Genomic DNA, 17,141 nt, shown 5'->3' with positions numbered 1-17,141 from the left:
GCATTATGCCCAGCAGGATTTTTTTTTCTATGAAGTGCTTGGCTACTCATGATCTTTGCTGTGGTTCTGGGGCAGCTCCAGGAGGCTCTGCAGACAGCGTGTAAGTGAACACAGGGTGTTTCCCAGCTACGACCTTAGGTCGAGATGGAGTTGACCCTCGAACCTCATGTTAGACCTTGAAGTGCATTAACTAGCAAAATTGTATTTTTTAAAAGGAGTGGGATGAGAGGCCAACCAGAGCAGCCAACCTTTTGTTTACCAATACAGACGTTAGGGAAATGCACACCAACTATCTGTCACTTAATTAAATGGGTTCTGCCCCACAAACCATCATGCAATGCCTTTTGGGGAAATAAGGCTTTCCTTATGTCCTTATTTTCCCATACGGGAGAGTGGAAACACAGCCACAGGCTGTGGCAGGGGGCTGTCAACAAAATTAGCCTACATCGGTCTAAGACTAGCAGCTACAGAGGGAATCTCAGAGCACCGAGGCTCTTCAGTGTCATGGCTCACCAGGTCCTGACTGGATGGTGACTCCATCACAGGTCTGGGGACCTTAAACGTCTTCCTGGTCTTCAGACTGCACTCTATTGAGATTCAAAGAGTTTCTCTACCCGAAAGGTTCTGGATTTGCCTAATGGGTTAACCATAAGATCCATGTAATGACTGCAAACTCAAAACAGAGCCCGTTCGGATGGAAGTGTTCTCTGTGTGAAACTGACATCAGGGTCCAAAGGCTGGCTGCAAACACAGGAGTGGATGCCGTCGTGGAAAGCCAGGTGGGGAAGGGCTAGTACCTGCTGAGGCTAAAAGCTGGGGCAGGCGGGCTTACATACAACATGTCACCGGAGGTCATTTCACCTGAGTGCTAGGGATTTTGAACTTCCTCACCCTTCACAGGCAACCAGATCACAGACTGTCACTGCAAACTGTCTACACTAGGTGTGGCCAGGTGGGAGGGCCTATTTCCTTTGGCATACGTGTGTGTGTGTTCCTGTGCATTGTGTGAGTGTGCATATGCCATGGCGTGTGTGCGGAGGTCAGAAGGCAACCATCAGATGTTGGTCTTTTCCTTTTTATTATCTTTGCGAGTGTCTCTTCTCCCCTGTGGTAGCCGCGTAGCCTGTCCCAGGAGCTACCATCCAGTCTCCCGTATCTCCTTAGGGACACACTGAGACTATGGCTATTCATGCTACTGCCATCAGCTTTTATGAGGGGCCTGGGGATCTGAACTCAAGTTGTCTGGCTTTGCATGCATGGCAAACACGTTTTACCCACGGGGCCATCTTCCCGGCCCTGACAATGAGACCTCCATTACCTCCCCCCAGACTTCTGGTTGGCCTTCTTAGTCACGTTCCACACGCTGTGGCTAGGCAGAAACAAGACAGCACAGCTGGGGAGGAGCTAGGCTCTCTCTGCTGACCTGATGGACCCAGGTGGCAGCACTGCCCCACGCCTTTTATTTAGGGACAAGTTGGGGAGTCCTGGGACGCCCAAGGAAAAGGGCGTGTTTGCCTTTCCTGATCTGTAATATGGGCCTTTCCCACTATGCCTCATCTTCCTGCTGGAGATGGGATGAGCCCCCGACCATATCCTTTGCCCTTTTTAGGTGACGGTTTCTGAGGGCCTCCCTTGAAGACCCTCCTGACACTGGGCACAGAGCTTTGTGCACACCACGTGCTAATGCAGTGCCCCACTAAGATGAAGGAAGCCACACAATGGCACCTGGGTCGCCTTCAGCTCCAAAGTGTCACTGGCAGCAACCACCTACTTCTCACATCTGTGTTTCTGTTGCTTATTTCCTTTTGGGTTCCTTAGGATGGCAGCTGGGAAGTCCCACAAGTTCGTCTGCACCAGAGGATAAAGGAAATGCAGAAGAGTTCATCTACACGCATAATACACAACCACACACTCATATGTACACACACACACACACACACACACACACACACACACATGCACGCACTCTTGTTAGCACAGGACTTGGCTTAAGGTACAGGCAATATTTGAGTACATAAATGTGTATATTGGAACAAGACTCAATTGTCCAACCTGCTGCAATGAGGCTATGTATCCAAGCAAGATGCTCCCCTACCACCTCCGGCCCTGAAGGCTCCAGGCCTCAGCTCTGAGCTTCCCAAACTCAAAGAGCCAACCTGTAGCACCAAGCTCCCCCATCCCACCACCCAGCAATTTCACCCACCTTCAGCTCTTCCCCAGCCTTCCTGGCACACCTACCTTACTCCTGGCACGCCTGTCTCTTTCTGGTCACTCAGTTACCCTCCCCAGCAGCATGAGAGCTCGTGTAGGCAGGGATGGTCCCTGGCCTGGGTACAACTCAGATTTGTTGAGTGGACAGACAGATGTCTGGATGCATGGGGACAGAGGTGACATCACCCAACGTGGAGCACCTGCCATTCATGGGTCAGCATTCTTGCTTTTTAGAGAGGAAACAAAGGCCTGCCACCCTGTTAATGTGTTCAGGAAAGATGCTAAGGGACCTGCAATTCCTAGGAACCCACTGTGGTGAAAGCCCTGGGGAGGATATGATTCCATAGGTCCTCCTTCTGGGGCACTCCGGTCACAGACAAGTAGTTAAGCAGCCCTCTTTCCTTCTCAGGGCGTTCCAGAGATCAGCAGACCAAACACCGAGCCCACCCCCTCCTGCTCATCTGCTTGTCTCTCCATCGCTACCTCGCACAAGCGTGCTGGGAGAAGGCTCAGCATAACTCAGAAGCCAGGCTTGCCACTGCCACACCAGGCGACATCCTGATAAAACTGCACGTCTGGACTGAGAGGGAGGCTTGGGCTGAGGGCACGTGTGGGCGAGGGTGGCAGACAGCAGATCCAAGCTTCACAGCTCTGCAGAGGAGGCTAGAGCAGACGCCTCGCCTGGTTCCTTCTCTCTCCTTCACTGGGGTGGGCTTTGACCAGTTCTTCACAGTCAAGGTGGAGCAGGTACATGCATGTGACCCTGGGGACTAGTTTCTGGTGTCGCACTGTGTCTGTGACTCCGGGAAGGGCAGCTGGGCACCTTTCATTCCCAACTCTAGACCTGGAACTGATTGAAGAACTGGGATGGACATAACTCAATGTGTGTCCATGCCAATGACATAACTGGATGTGTGAACATAAGCCATAGCAATGGCATTCCTTCCCACTTCTCTGCCTTCTCCTTAGTCTATTCCCCGAGCCATTCAGGGACTGCAGGGCTGTGGGGGCACAAACGCTCACCTAGGGCCCAGGCAATGCTCTCTCTTCCTCTCAGTGACTACGGGGTTCAGCTCTACTGCACCTGCTGGCTCCCTCACAGCCTGCACCTCTGGAGGGGCCCCAGATGCCAAAGATCATGACCCAGTCACACAGATGACAAAAAAAAAAAATCAGATCTGTTCTGATTAGGCTCGGTCCAGCCTTCTCCCAACAGAACCCTGTAACCACCTGGTAGATGGGTGGGCCAGATGCAGGGGGCTGGAGACAGCAGGATGATGGTGAGGTGGGGAGGAAATCTTCTAGGAGCAGAAGAGAGCATAGAGGAGAAGCAGAGAGAAACTGAAAATGGAAGAGGGGAGAAGGAAGACAGAGACAGAGGGTGATGGAGCGGGCAGAGAGGCTCGGAAACAAGGAAAGCGGGTTGGGAGCATACTGGTCAGAGCTTCAAAACAGATGCACAATACAAGAGCAAAGAGAAGGAAGAAGCAGAACATGTATCCCCTGGAGAGAGTGTCCCAGCCCTGCTCATGGGACCAGCTGCCAGGATCACATAGGCCGTCAGGATCCCACACTGCCAGGAACTAGAGTCTCCTCACCCTAGGGGCCGTCTGCCTCAGGCCCTGGTGCTGCCTAGCCTGCCCCAAGCTGGGTGCTGAGGGTTGCAGGTACCTCCTTAGACTGGACAGAGGCTACAGCCAGCCTCCAGCTTCTGCCACATCCCCTACCCTCTCCCCAGGAACCTGATAGTCTGCTTGGAGCCACCTTCAGCTTGCTGTCCCTAGGGTCAGAAGACAGGGACAGAAGGCTACTCATACGGGACTGGAATCTCATCCTTTGCCTCCTCCAGGGATGGTGGCCAGCCCTCTCTGAGTCTCAGCACCGTGGGGCAGACAGACTGCTTCCCTGACTCTGATGGTGCAGAGGCTGGGGATGCAAACACTGGGACAAACCTTTCAATCAACAGCCTGATCCTTAGCCTTTCCAGCTGTAACAATGGACTCAGAAAATGCTATGGAACCTGTCTAAAGCAGGCAGCCAGTCTCCACCTCTCCACAGGCCCGGGATTGCCAGGGTGAGCCCCATCCGTGAGGGACATGGTATAGGAAATGATGCAGGAGATGCCCCACTGCGTGAGAACCTGTCCTTCACCTCTGGGCACACACCTAGTGGGCACACGGCAGTCCAAGCTGGCTTGGGTCTACAGTTTGAACCCTAAGCATTGAGCTGTTCTCAGCATCTCCTTGGTCATCAACCCCCCCACCCCACCCCACCCCACCCCAGCTGTGGCAGGTCCTCTGTCCACTGTACATATTTATCCCAGTACAGGCAGACAGAGCCCCTTGCTTCACACTCAGAGAAGCCCACTCACTCCACACAATGAGGAGTCACACTCAAAATCTTAAAATCCTAAGGCAGACTACTTCCATCCATTGTCCCCAGCTTGAAGCATCCACCTTTGGGTTTCTGGTTGGGGCAGATCCAGCTTAGGGACCCGCAGGAGATTCGAGCAAGAGTTCAGGCCCCCAGAAGCTCTGGCTGAGGTGATATCTATTTTATGCACAGCTGAGAAAGCAGCTGGGAAGGGGGGGAAACTTCCTGAATTCTGGTGTTCGTCAGAATGTGAGACAGATTCAGTAGTGGCTCTGGAGTCCGGGTGCACAGTGGCTTTACAGTGTAGTGTGTGATTTACCTGCTCCTTGCCTCAGTTTCCCCCAACTGTTAAACGTTTCCATAATGCATGCATAAGGTTAGCCTTCAGCAGGTTGTAGAACAAGCGTGAACCCATAAGGCATGAAAACGCAGGAGGGACCCGCAGACCTGACGCAGACACTGCAATTCCCAGAGGCACCAGAGTGAAGCAGTGCCATGGTTTTGAATGGACGGGTCAAGGCCAGGCAGCGAAGACAGTGCATTGTCCCTATGGATCTCCGGGTTTGAGGACACAGAGTCTGGTTAACTTCTTTCAGTTGGTATCTTTAGGTTAGTTTTAGTCTGGTATATCTTTAATTTGGTTTAATATCTTTGGCTTATCTTTATCTGGTTCAATCTTTAGTCTGGTTAATATCTTTAGGATAATTTGGGGGCTGTGGCTCCATCCACACACCAGATGAGAATAGCATTGTCCTCTTGAAGACATGGCAGACAGGTGTCTGCCCCGTGCCTTCTTTCTAACCATCAGCCATGGGGTCCTCCCCAGAGACCCATGCCGTGTCACTATGAGCAAGTGTGTGTCTGGTGGGGTTTTCAGAGTCACACAAAGTCTGTGGGTGATACATGAACAGCCGGAGAACAGAGACTAAACCCCAGGAATGCGCAGAAGGTGTAAGAAGCAGCGTTGTGTTTGCTACAGTAATTAATCCTTATTAAAAATGGCTGTGATTAGCAGTGGTCTTACCTCAGAGCAAAGCAAGAAGGGTTTTAAGAACGCAGCTGCCTAGTGAGTCTCAGAACAGGCCCTAGCATCCTCAAGTCCCTCTGTGCCCCTTTGGGCTCTGCCCCTGGGAGAAACACGCTGTTATCAACAACTCCAGGAAGCTGACTGCAGACCCCAGGCTGGAAGGAAGTTTCTGGAGCTGGCAGCGCTTGCCATGGCAGTGGAAGCTCTCCGGGGATTTACCTTGAGTAAGTACATGCGTGCAGTTATATCAACGGAACTTGGGACACATGGACAGCTTCAGGGCAGCTGGACCCTCACCTCTCCATGGATCTTCAGGCACCCCCTAACACTTCTCCTGCACACCCCCAACCCTTCTGCTCTTTCCCCCTACCTGACAAATGCCATCTTTCTCCTCACGAAGAATTTATCGTCTTGGTAATTGAGTGACTTGATAAGATTCCCTTTTATAGGACACTTTAGTTTAATAAAAAGGCCATGACTGACGAGATCCCATTTTGTGAGTTGGATCTTTTTCGCACCTCATCTCTGAAAGATGCTTCTGCTAAAGGCCATGGGAAACCCCATAGGAGTCCAGCTGATGTTCTGGAGTTTTCTCATGAGACCCCATTGCCCTCAAAGGTCACCATGATTAGTTCTATTGCCTGCTGAGGACAATATACCCGGAACCAGAGACTCGGGGTTTTTAAGAGGGAACAGACCCCCCAGGGGGACCGTATGAGGCAGCTCCGCAGTGTGCCCAGGATCTCACAGCAAGAGGGTCCTGCGATAATTCCTCATGGGGTCCCTGGTGCAGACTGGGAAAGACAAGGGGGGAAGCTCGGGATCACTTCCCAACCAGAGCCCAACCCAGACGGACTAGGGTCGGGTGAGCCCAAGTCGTTTTGGTTAGGATTCTAAAACGTGTCATCACCACTGCAGGGAGGAGAGACTGAAAAAACGGTAACAGAACCGTGTGACGGATTGCAGAACCGTGAGCCTCTGAGGGGGCATGGCCTTACCATTCATCCCCTACCTGGGGTCCAGCAGCTCACAGAAGGTAAGGGTTAACGGCACTGGGAAATAATAGGATTCCACCGGTTGAGGTTTTATTTCTTAAATTTCCAAGTTGAAAGACTATAGGTTTCGGAAGCTGGCCTGTTTAAAAGCTGCATCTTAATGCGCCTCCAACTACGTCTCTTGTCTTGCTTGATTTCACGTCTTCTGCTTCTGATGTTAAATGTGCTGTTTAGACTGAACACACTGCCGGCATATGGCACCAGCGATTGTGTGCAGCAGCCCCGCAGCCCCCACAAGGGGCTGGAGGAGGGGCCTGCTCTCACCTCTGGAAGTCCAGCCAGGTGCCACCCAAGGTCTTTTCTCATACAATCCTCCCTTCAGGAGATGTAAAGAGCCATCTCACTCTAAAGGTGGCCTGGGACAAGCTGGGTGCCAAGCTGAATACCACTATTTGTTTTGTAATGGCCCTGAACCACCAGAACTGTGTGTGCTCCCATAAAACGGTGCACCCACAACCACCAGGAACGATCTAGACCCCATGTTGACGCACCAGGCTGTCTGCCCCTGCAGAAGAGCTGCAGATGGGCAAAAGAAATAGGGGTGCTGCCGAGCTTGGTGCAGTGGGCATGCGGTGGCTGTCCCAAGAGGGGTTCTGCTCAGATGACAGCATCTGTAGTGAGGAGAGCGCCTCTGAAGTCCTCTTGCCCTTCCGCTGCACCCCTGGAAAGCTGCAAATGGCCAGGCAGGGTGCATTACCAAGCTCTAGAGGACTCAGGGTATCTGCTGGTGGGTTCACCTCCCCCGCCCCCAGAAAAAGCATAGGTCTGACCCATCAAGACAATGCTGAAGCTCTGAGCCATATTTCATCTTACTCAGTTCTTGCATCCTGAGTAAGGGGAACTATGTGTCTGAGGAACACCCGGGCTCAGAGAGGTGAGGCCACTTGCCCAAGACAGCACAAGCAGTAAGCCGCGGACTGGCCTCCAGGACCTGTACTCCAAATCCTTCACTTGCCCTCTGATCTTGGCATCTTGCTGCCAGGGGGTGCCCAGGTTATCACTGCCCATGACAGCTGGGTGTGAGGGGGAGGGGGCCGCCCTTGAACTTTCAAGTGGTCGCATCTGACAGAAACGCAAGTTGCCATAGAGACCCTATTACAGAGTCTCCAAGTGACCCCAGTGTTATGGGAACTAGAAGGAGTTGGGGAGCTGCCCTTTGAGGACCACCTTTGAGGCCCATCACTCTGAGAATGGCGAATGACAGATGAATATGTGGGGGGCTGGCCAGCGGGTCTGAGGTTCCCGGTGCCTCTTATATCACATCCTGGAAGCCCCACATGTCACAGGTGGTCCTAGGAAGGTGAGAACAAGGGCCTACGGCTCTGGCAACACGCCACCTTCTGTCCCTAATAACTGAATGGGCCCCTGTCTCTCCCTCTGCAGTGGCCAAAATGTTTGGCAGTCCATAGTGCGCAGACAAGGGACCCTAGTAGAGGGGTGGCCCAAGGGCCCAGCAGCCCAGGGTTTATTGCCCTGGACCAGGTTCTTAAGGCCCATCTTGGCCATGTCCATGTTTCCTCCTACACCACTGCCCATGGTCCCCTGAAGAGTCTGTGGAAGGCATGACAGATAAGTGCTTCCCCTCCCCCAATGGCTCGCCTCAGTCTCCATGAAATCTCCAGTGGATGCCACCTCTCCGTTTCCAGTCAGTTGTGCACCCTAACCTAATACTGACTCTGAGCCCCCGAAAGCTTCTTATGTGGACACCCTGTCCCTCTGTCTCTCTATCATATTACCCCATTTTTGAAGGAGGTCTTATGGGAACCCTCTAACTGGACTGAGCTAAGGAGCAGAAAGCCAGCCGGAAGTTCTTTGTACCTCCATGTCCCCCCTCCCCAAGCTACCCACCCATGTGGGTATACCAGAGGGTCAAGGTGTGACTCTACAAGAGAGTGACCCCCAGAACATGGGAGAATGGGCCGGCCAGAGGTGTGCGCAGACTGGGTGGGTGATGCCAGGGTACTGCAGCCTTAGGACAGCTGTGGCCAAGCTGGCTCCCGAGCCATAATCTGGAGGGTCTGGGGGAACCCAGGGAATCCCCTCTCAATCCCTAGTGCAGGCCTGGGGCCCCACACTGATTCCGCATTGGGTGGGATCGCAGGACCCCGCCTCCTGCGCCTCAGGCCAGCTGGCAGGCGGAAGCTGAGGCTCTGTGCGCACCTCCCTAGTGGGCATCCTGGGGATGTAGGGGCTCCTAACCGCCTGGTTTGCTGTCCCCCAACGCCTGCCAGGCTGAGGATCCTGTGCAGCCCAGCAGACTGCAAAAGTCCAGCACAAGCCCCTCCTGAGCCTAGCTTCTGGGCCTAGCTTCTCAGTCCCACTAGGCAGGTGGCCCGCCTCCCCAGAGGCCCGGCGCGCGGTACGCGCTGCAGCACAGCCGGGCTCCCCAACCGCCACCTCCCCGCGGCCCCTGGGCTTGCGCGTCGCGGCCGAGGAAGAAGCCTGGCTACCGGTTCCCGAGTCCCCCGTGTCTCGGCGCAAAGTTCCCCAAAGTAACTGGGTGTCCAGAACCCCTGCGTCCTTCCCTTGGGCTTCCCTCGAGACTCCACCCGCCGCCCCCTCCCGCGCCTTTGAAAAAGTTGAGAGCGACGCCCCAAACTCCAGTCGGCCCCCCGACCCGGCACCGCGCGCTCCCCAGGCGCCCCCATGCTCCTCTGCCACTCAGGGGCGCAGTTCCCCTTAACCCGGGCGCCATGACGTGAGGAGAGCCGCGGGGCCACCAGCGGCGGCGCGGAGGCGGCCAAGTGCGGGGCGTGGGCGGCGGCGCGGGGCGCACGTGCGCGGGGCCCGGGGGGCGCTCGGGCCGGGGGCGCTTACCTGTTGGAGGTAGAGGAAAGCGGGCGGGCAGGGTACGGAGTGCGGGAGCATGCTGCCGGAGTTGGACAGCAGGAGGCAGCCCGAGTTCGCCATGGAGCACAGCATGGGGCGGCAGGGGGGCGCCCGGCGGCCGAGGCAGCTCTGCGCTCGCTGCGTCCCTCGGTGTGTGCGCGCGCCCTGCCTCCCGGGCGCCCTCCCGGTCTCTCCTCCTCCGGGCCTCCCCTCCCCCGCGTGGCGCTTGTTAAGAGGGAAGCATGGAAAGGGGAGCGGCGCGCCTCTGCCGGGGGCTGCCCCTGTCCGGGCGGGGAGGCTGGAGAGAGCGCGCGCCAGACGATGGAAAGAGGATGGATGCGATGTACGAAAGGATGGATGTGGGCAGAGGGAAGCCAGTCACTTTGGAGCCACCGGAGCCCTGTCTGCAAAGAGTGGTGCGTGTGCGTGTGTGAGTGTGCGCGTGTGCGCGCGTGTGTAGCGGTGGGAGGGGGAGTCCCTGGCGTACTCCAACATCAAACGGAGCCCCGCGCTTGCTCGGGGGAAGAGAACCCGGCCGACGGCACCACTGCCGGTCCCGCACTTAACCCCTCGCCCGCCGGCCTGCGCCGGGTCGCCTGCTCTAGCCCCCTCCCGCGGGCCCTGCGCTCCCCTCCTCCGCCCGCGCGCAGCCTCTGCTCCCGGCGGCGGTAGGGTCTGGGACCTCCGTTGGCCCCTGCTGGTCTAGGCTGCGGCGGGAGGAGAGTCCCTGCGGCCCACCGACCGGAAGGCGCTCGTTTTGCCTGCGTTCAGAGAAGCGCCTCTCTTGAGGGAGGCCGGCTCCGCGGCGGGGAAGTCGGTGATGTAATGAGGGCATCTACGCAGAGGCTTCCGTGCTGGGAAGGCTTTTCCAGCTGCTCAGTGCCCAGAAGCCCAGCCAGAGCCCCCCAGAGTGTCTCTTGCCCCTCTGTTGGTCTCCAGGCCCCACCAGACATCTCAGCAGCCTGCTGCGGGCTTATGATCCTGTGGATACTTATTATGGGGGTGGGCAACAAGGAACAGTGGCTATCTGGTACCCTCCCGGCGCCATGGTCAACCGTGCTGAATTTGGTGTTCACACTCCAAGTCTCAGAGTACACAGCACCCACCTTCTGGCCTCAGGCGGTGCTAGGCAGAGGCCTTGATTCGCCCCTCACACCACCACTGCAGCCTGCCTGCATACGTCTGCAGCTTCCCAGCCACACACATCCGGGCCTGGCCGCTCACACTCGGTTTTACCTAGACAAGCCACAGGTGAACTTGGCTGGTGGTGAGCTGCCCTCCACCTGCCACTGTGAGAGGTAGCCCCAGGGGCACGTTCCCAGCCTCACACCCTGCTTACACATACTACCTCCATTAGAACGGGCACACCCAGGGAAGCCGTACTGCTGTGAAACTCCATTACCCTACCCGAGCTATGCGCTTGGAAGATAGCAGGCCTGGTAGTTTAAAAAGTGGGGTCCTCCTATGTACGGGGTGGGCTCGGTGAAGTTGTTTGTTGTCTCTGGGCTTTAGTTTCCACTCCTAAACTAAGGTTGCTTGGTTCTTCCCCCCTGCTGTGTTGCCTGTGGCTGAGTGTGGCCTCCCTCCAGGCACCCCCTGGGAAGTAACACTGTGAGGGAGCAGGTAAGTATGCACAACTCGGATGACCTCTTATCAGGTATCCTCCACCCCCCACACTCACACCTGAGCAGCCTGACATTGACCTTCCTCCGAGGAGGAGGAGCACAGGTCCTCCGGGGCTCATTTTCTTCTCCCCTTTTCTTGCTCTTCTCTGAAATGTTGCTGGGGTGGTACAGGCAGCCGTGGGTTATGGGCTTTCGGAGGCCACCCTTGCCCTTCCAGAGGGATAGGCTATGATTTTTTTTGTCTCCTAGTTTCGGATGGTGGTAGTGTACTCCAGCCCTGAGGCCTGGCACATCATCTGGGGCCTGATGTTTCGGGCGGTCCTTGTAAGCTGAGACCTGGGAGGCCGACCTGCCAGTGCAGTGCCCAGAGTGGGTTTAGCTACATCAGTGCACTCTCCCTGCCCACTTCCTGCCCCCTCCCACATCCTGCTGTTTTCCTGTTCTATGACACCCATCTGTCCTCTCAGGGTGACTTTCAGTCATCACTGTCCGGTTGCCTTTTCCATAGAGGGAACTTGGAGTACCCTGGCTGTTCACCCTGAGCGCAATACTCCAGACAGACTTTCGCACAGCCACTGTCTGGGGTTCGGAGCTGTGGAGAGGAAGTTATCTCACCTGGAGCGAGCGCACTGTCTAGTGGGGAAACCAAGTCTGCAGCCTAAAATGCTGAGAGCTTCAGGTCAGGCGAGCCTGTCTAAACAAATGTCTTTGCCATGCAGGCTTCCTGAGAGAAGCGAAAAAGAATTAAAAGGAAATCTCCAGAAGAAGAGTTGGAACAGTGTGCCTGGCTGATTTCTTGGGACAAGGGCTGTGTGCCTACTGCTTGTCATACCGTGCTCCCCGTGTGTGTCATGTCCCTTCCAAAGACAAGCCCCCATTCTAAGGGTGGTTATTGCTGCGTCTCTTGGTCCTGCCCATGCAGATCCCCTCCCACCCACATCCAGTACCGTACAGTGGGCCTCTCTGCATTAGCCCGGGCTGTGCTACATTTTCCATGCCCCCAAGATTCCCGACCATTCTCCTGCACTCCAGGGGCCTTGCAGACCAGGGCGTGTGGCCCTGAGTAGTGAGTGGGGAAGGCCAATCCATCAGCCACTTGCTTGGCTAGGCTGCCCCCACTTTTTCTTGGGTTGAAGGGAGGCTGTGAGCTGGGAAGAGCTGTCAATCCAGGGAGAATATTCACTACTTAAAAAAAGATCCAGGAGGAAAAAAAAAACCACATCCCATTCGCCCTGAATCTAAGAAGGGCCTTGTTAGGGAGGCTCGAACTGAGCTGTAATTACTTCTACGCTCCCGGGCACCGCTATAAATATCAGGAAGGGAGGCACCTCAAAAGGTTTGGGTGGCTTGGCTCTGAGCTCGCCTGGCTCCCTCCTGCCCCCATCCTGCACCACCTTCCCAAGCAGGGCCTTGCTGGCTGCGTGTGCTGCTGTGTATGACACACGCCTGTCCCACTGTCTCTGGACCCGTATTCCTTCACTGGACCCCGTATGTCCGAGGTGTCTAACTTCGGAGCATCTTTGTCACTGGTGGCATTTTGTCTCTTAAGATGGTCTGTGGTTTTTAGCAAAAGGTAGGCCAGTGGGTTCTGTGGCTAAATGATAGAGAACCAAGTGCCTCTTGTCCTCACAATTTTTGGGAATTTCCAAGGTTTCCTTTAGTACCTTCAGGAGGGAAGAGAAAGCCCTGCACCCCTGAGGGACAGGCAGTGGGATCCCAGCTCCTCACTGTCGTGCCTTCTCTCTTCCCTTCTGAATGCCAGTCTGACCATCTCCCTATACAAGGAGAACAGTGTGGAGCTTGGCAGAAGTGTCCCAGAGCAAGGGGTGAGCTCACAGCCTCTGGTTGCAGCCGGGCTCCACCGCACCAGCCAAGCCATCATCTAGAAGTGGAGTGAGCTTCCCGTGCACTCTGCAGAGCCAGGCCTTCCTGCCCCAGCCTTGGACTTCTTGGCACAGGCTGGGACATGAGCAGTGGAGATTGAGGCAGAGTGACCAGATCCATCATCCCCAGTGAGGTGGGCCAGCATAGCATGGCTCAGAGCCTGGTTGTGCAATGAGATGTGGAGTTACCCAAGGAGCTTTAGATATGTGACTTCCACCTGAGTCCTGTATCATCACTGGGACACGTTCCCAGGGCAAATTAGCATCCCCATTTGGCATTGAAGGAAAAGAGTTAAGAGTCAGACGAAAGTCTTGGGTTCAGGGCTGTTCCTGGTATCTTGGAACAAACATCTCAGGGGGGTGTCAGGTTGGGAAGTTTTTAAGCTCTTTTGAAAACAAAAATGTCTCTGGTTCCTGAAGGTGGCAGCCCCATAGTGTGGGAGTCGGGAAGTGTATGTGTTTTTATCCCGGTAGGTGGACTTCCCGTTCTAGAAGGACACGGGAGCCTCTGCACGGGCACTGGGAGCAAATGACCTGAGCTGTCCAGCTCAGCCCTGGCTGACGAGGCCACACCGAAGGTGTCCAGCAGAGGGCCCACTCACACCGGTTGGAAGTTCCTTCCCCAACAGGCCTGTGAGGAGGGACTTATGGGGGCCCCTCCCCACTCCTGGGCCTCTCTGCCTCTCTCTGTCAAGGAGTCCAGAACAGGCAGAGGGGAAACACTCAGATCGGTGCAGTCTGCTGTGGTCAGCACCCACCATTCAGCTCAGCTGGGGGTCCCCCACCTAGTGACACCATCCCCCTGCCTCATCAGAGACTGCAGCAAAAGTAAAAACCCGCGTGCAAAGGGAGTTTATTTATCTGTTTAATTAAGAGGCGTTTGCCAGCCACATTCGGCTCCATCCGTCTCACTTACAATCCGTCCCAGCAAAATTAAACATAATAAATACTGGGAGACTGAAAGCAAAGGGCACACTCAAGATAGATGGGAAAAGCCAGAAGTTGCACAGGGTAGCAGTTATGGGGACATCTTTCTTTCGCAAGTGTCCCTCCCCTCGGGGCCCAGGAGCCAGAGGGCTGTTCCCAGAGAAAGGGCTGCCGGTGCCTTTGCTTTTCCCACTCAGCCCTGTAGCCAAGTTTGCTTTATTGTAAGTAAGCCCCCAGGCCTTCTCCCTTCTCCGCTCCTGCAGGAGAGGTGTGAGCTCGGCACAGCCAGAAGACTGTGCAGGTGGTGGCCCTGTGGTGGGGGCAGCAACTTGGTGCTAGGTGGGCAAGAGGTCTCGGCTGCAGTTGCTCTGGCCACTCCTCGGGGCCCCATGCTGCATCTGGACCCCGCATGCTTGAAGAGACCGTTGGCAGAACCTGAGCAGAAGTTTGGAGAGGCAAAAAAAAAAAAAAAAACAAAAACAAAAACCCCAAACTTTTGGTTTTCTGTGGTAGCTGTGATCAAGCTACCATTCAAAAACTGGTCCCAGAATCTCACAGGAGCTGGAAGAGGAAGCTGGCGTTTTGACACATTTTTTTACTTCCATTTCAGACCAGAAGGGTAAGGTGTGCTGTTTGCTAAAACTCCCCAGGAGAAGAGGAGATGAATGTCTGTCACTATTGATGGCAAATGCCTGGCATTTGCTCTGCCCTTTCTTGACTTTTCAAAGTGCCTCACCACAAGCCATCTCCCCAACATTGTTGCAAGATGTAACAAGGCCCATTCTCTACATGATGACACTCTTAGAATCTCAGAGGTGGTGCGAAGTCCACACAACCAGCAAGAGGCCGAGTCCAGACTGGAGAACCTGACTCCAGGCTCTGGGAATTCACAGGAGCTTTTGGCTTCCCTTTGACTGTGCTGTTTGGCATGTGCCCTTCTGCAAACATCCTCATCATTAGCCCTTGGCTCTCTTTCCTAACAGGATCAACCCTCAACCAAATCTGTTAATGGAACAGTCATTTGCAGTAGCCCAGGCACCCACTAACCGTGCTGCGGCTTGGGCTGTGCGGCAATTATCTCCAGTGTCTGCTTTCTCATTAGGAGGGAGGTCGCTGGAACCCAGTGGGCTGCTGAACCCTGTGATGAAGCCATTGAGAGAAGCTGACATTGGACTAGGATGTCTTTTTACATCCAGAGCTTCTGGCCCATCAGCCAGGCATCTGGACCCCACCCTGAGCCTTATCCGTCACCCTGGACTCTGCCTTGCACACCACCTTAGTGTTTTGATGTCAAGACCACAAACGACCCTGGGTAGGGGGAGGCTCTGTTAACCATGGAAAGCTATCCATCTGCTTGGGCATGAAGACTCCATCTCAGGGAACAAAACGCCCCGTGATGGCCACTTTTCTGGTGCAGCTGGAGCAGAGAAAAATCTGTGCTCACATTACTACCGGGACTTCTGCAGGCTACTGATGTCTGGGACATCCGTTGAATTGTAGGACCAGGGAAAGCCTGTGAGACTCACTGCCCCCAGAGCTCAGCCTGGGTCACTTAAATTGTCCTTGTCAACCCCACTGCAGCAAAGGTGTTCCATAAAGAGCATCTGCCTCTTCTCTAGGCTTCTTCACCCCCCTCGCTCAGCCTGGAATTGGCAGGGGTGGGGAGTTACCCAGAGGCACAGGGAGACAGGGCTGCAAGGGAATTTGGGGCCTCCATCACTCAGTCCCGTGCCTTCTGGCCAGAAGGCACTGAAGCCTTTTGGGAAAGGTGCTGCCTCTTGTTTGTTTCCTCGAAGCATTCTATGGAAGGAGCCCCCGAAGCCCCTGGGGAGCCCATCCAGGTTTTCATCACCATGACTGTCAAGCAAGTAAGGCTTGTATCTTAATTTTATTCAGTGGCGAAGGCCTTGAAAGTGTAATAAGGGGGTAGGGACTGGAAGCTGCCGCCACCTCCTCTAACTCCCAGGAAAGGCCGGGGTCACCCACCAGGACTTACAGAGCAAGGCTCTGCGTGGAAGGAAGAGGCCGAGTAAATGGTCACTAGCAGCACCAGACAGTGGGCAGACTGCCTATGGGGTGGGTACCAAGCACAGGGCTGCAGTTTGGGCAGCTCCCATTCAGGGCTGATGTGAACCACCGTCAAGTCCCACTGGAGCCTCATCAAGGAAGCAAAGCGCTTGTGGGGAAGTAGTGAACTTGCAGGAAGGGGTCAGCACCTTCTCCTTCACCAGCAACTCTGGCATAGCGTTAGAGAGGCGCAGCCAGACGCCACAAAGCCATCGTGGGAGGTCAATGGTCTTTCTACCTTGCCATCATTTTTTAAAAAAAATCTTACTCCACAGAGAAACTAGTGACCCTTTTCTTCATTGTTCAGGGAGGAGGGGCCAAAAATGACAGACCCAACCATCATCTCAGGGGGTCCCAGTGCCGAGAATTGTGGAAGCTAGATCCCTCCACTGAACAGATAAGAATGAAACAGACAAGCCTTCTGCCTGGAGACCTAGACCGCACTCATCCAGCTAAGGAGCCACTCGGTGGCTTCCGGAAGCAGAATGCGGGGGGTGGGGGACTGGCACCATGTTCTTCCCCTGCCATTTGTGCCCCCCGAAGCTGAAGTGGCAGCTCATTAAAAGCTCATTAGGAGCCCACGGCACACAAAGGTCCAGGGAGGCAGCAGCGTCCTGCCAGAGTGCGTGGCCCCAGAGAGGCTGGTGCACTGTGTCAGGCAGGCCAAGCCAAGCTGCAGACAGGAGCTGAGCGACGGAGCAGTGACAGGCCAGGTAGGAACAGAAGCCTTCCTAGGAGCTGAGCTTGTCCCAGGACTCAGGGGTAGGGACAGTCTCTGCTGTTAGATAACAAAGAAATAGGCAAATGCTAACCCACAGAGTCTTCCTACATATCCAAGGAAACAAGGTCCAATATAAGGTCCATGCTTAGGCCTTGAGAAGAAAGGGCAAGAGATGTCAGAACTGGGGTAGTGATGGGCAGGACTCAGCCAGCGCCAACTTTTGTGCCAGCTGATGACACACCACGGAGGTTCTGAGGATAACCACCACCTGTGAGCACGAGGAGGAGGAAAGGGAGCCATGAATGAAGACATGGACTCTGAGAGGCCTAATGCTTGCCAGGGAACAGGGGAAGTGGCATGTTCTTGATGGGACTGAGGGACAGAGCTTGCAGGTACAAGGCTATGTCCTACTGAGTTTCCTCT

General features: G+C 55.0%; 1 protein-coding gene across 8 annotated transcripts in view; it reads right to left on the bottom strand.

Annotated features, from left to right (window-relative positions):
- The window catches only part of Rbfox3 (RNA binding fox-1 homolog 3), a 421,435-nt gene that overhangs the window by 72,353 nt on the left and 331,941 nt on the right, over positions 1 to 17,141 (bottom strand). Inside the window, exon 1 of one of the 8 annotated variants that reach the window (XM_075989929.1) lies at positions 9,484 to 9,715. The exons of 5 other annotated variants lie outside the window; for them this stretch is intronic. In XM_075989929.1, coding sequence (XP_075846044.1) covers positions 9,484 to 9,588 — 105 coding nt within the window. In that variant the 5' untranslated portion in view covers positions 9,589 to 9,715. Of the gene's footprint in view, positions 1 to 9,483; positions 9,716 to 17,141 lie in introns of those variants that run through there. 2 more of the 8 variants (XM_075989934.1, XM_075989930.1) reach the window with 2 other exon arrangements.

The sequence above is a fragment of the Microtus pennsylvanicus genome, chromosome 11 (genome assembly GCF_037038515.1).
Source record: "Microtus pennsylvanicus isolate mMicPen1 chromosome 11, mMicPen1.hap1, whole genome shotgun sequence".
NCBI lineage: Eukaryota > Metazoa > Chordata > Mammalia > Rodentia > Cricetidae > Microtus > Microtus pennsylvanicus.
This window is presented reverse-complemented; position numbering and strand designations above follow the sequence as displayed.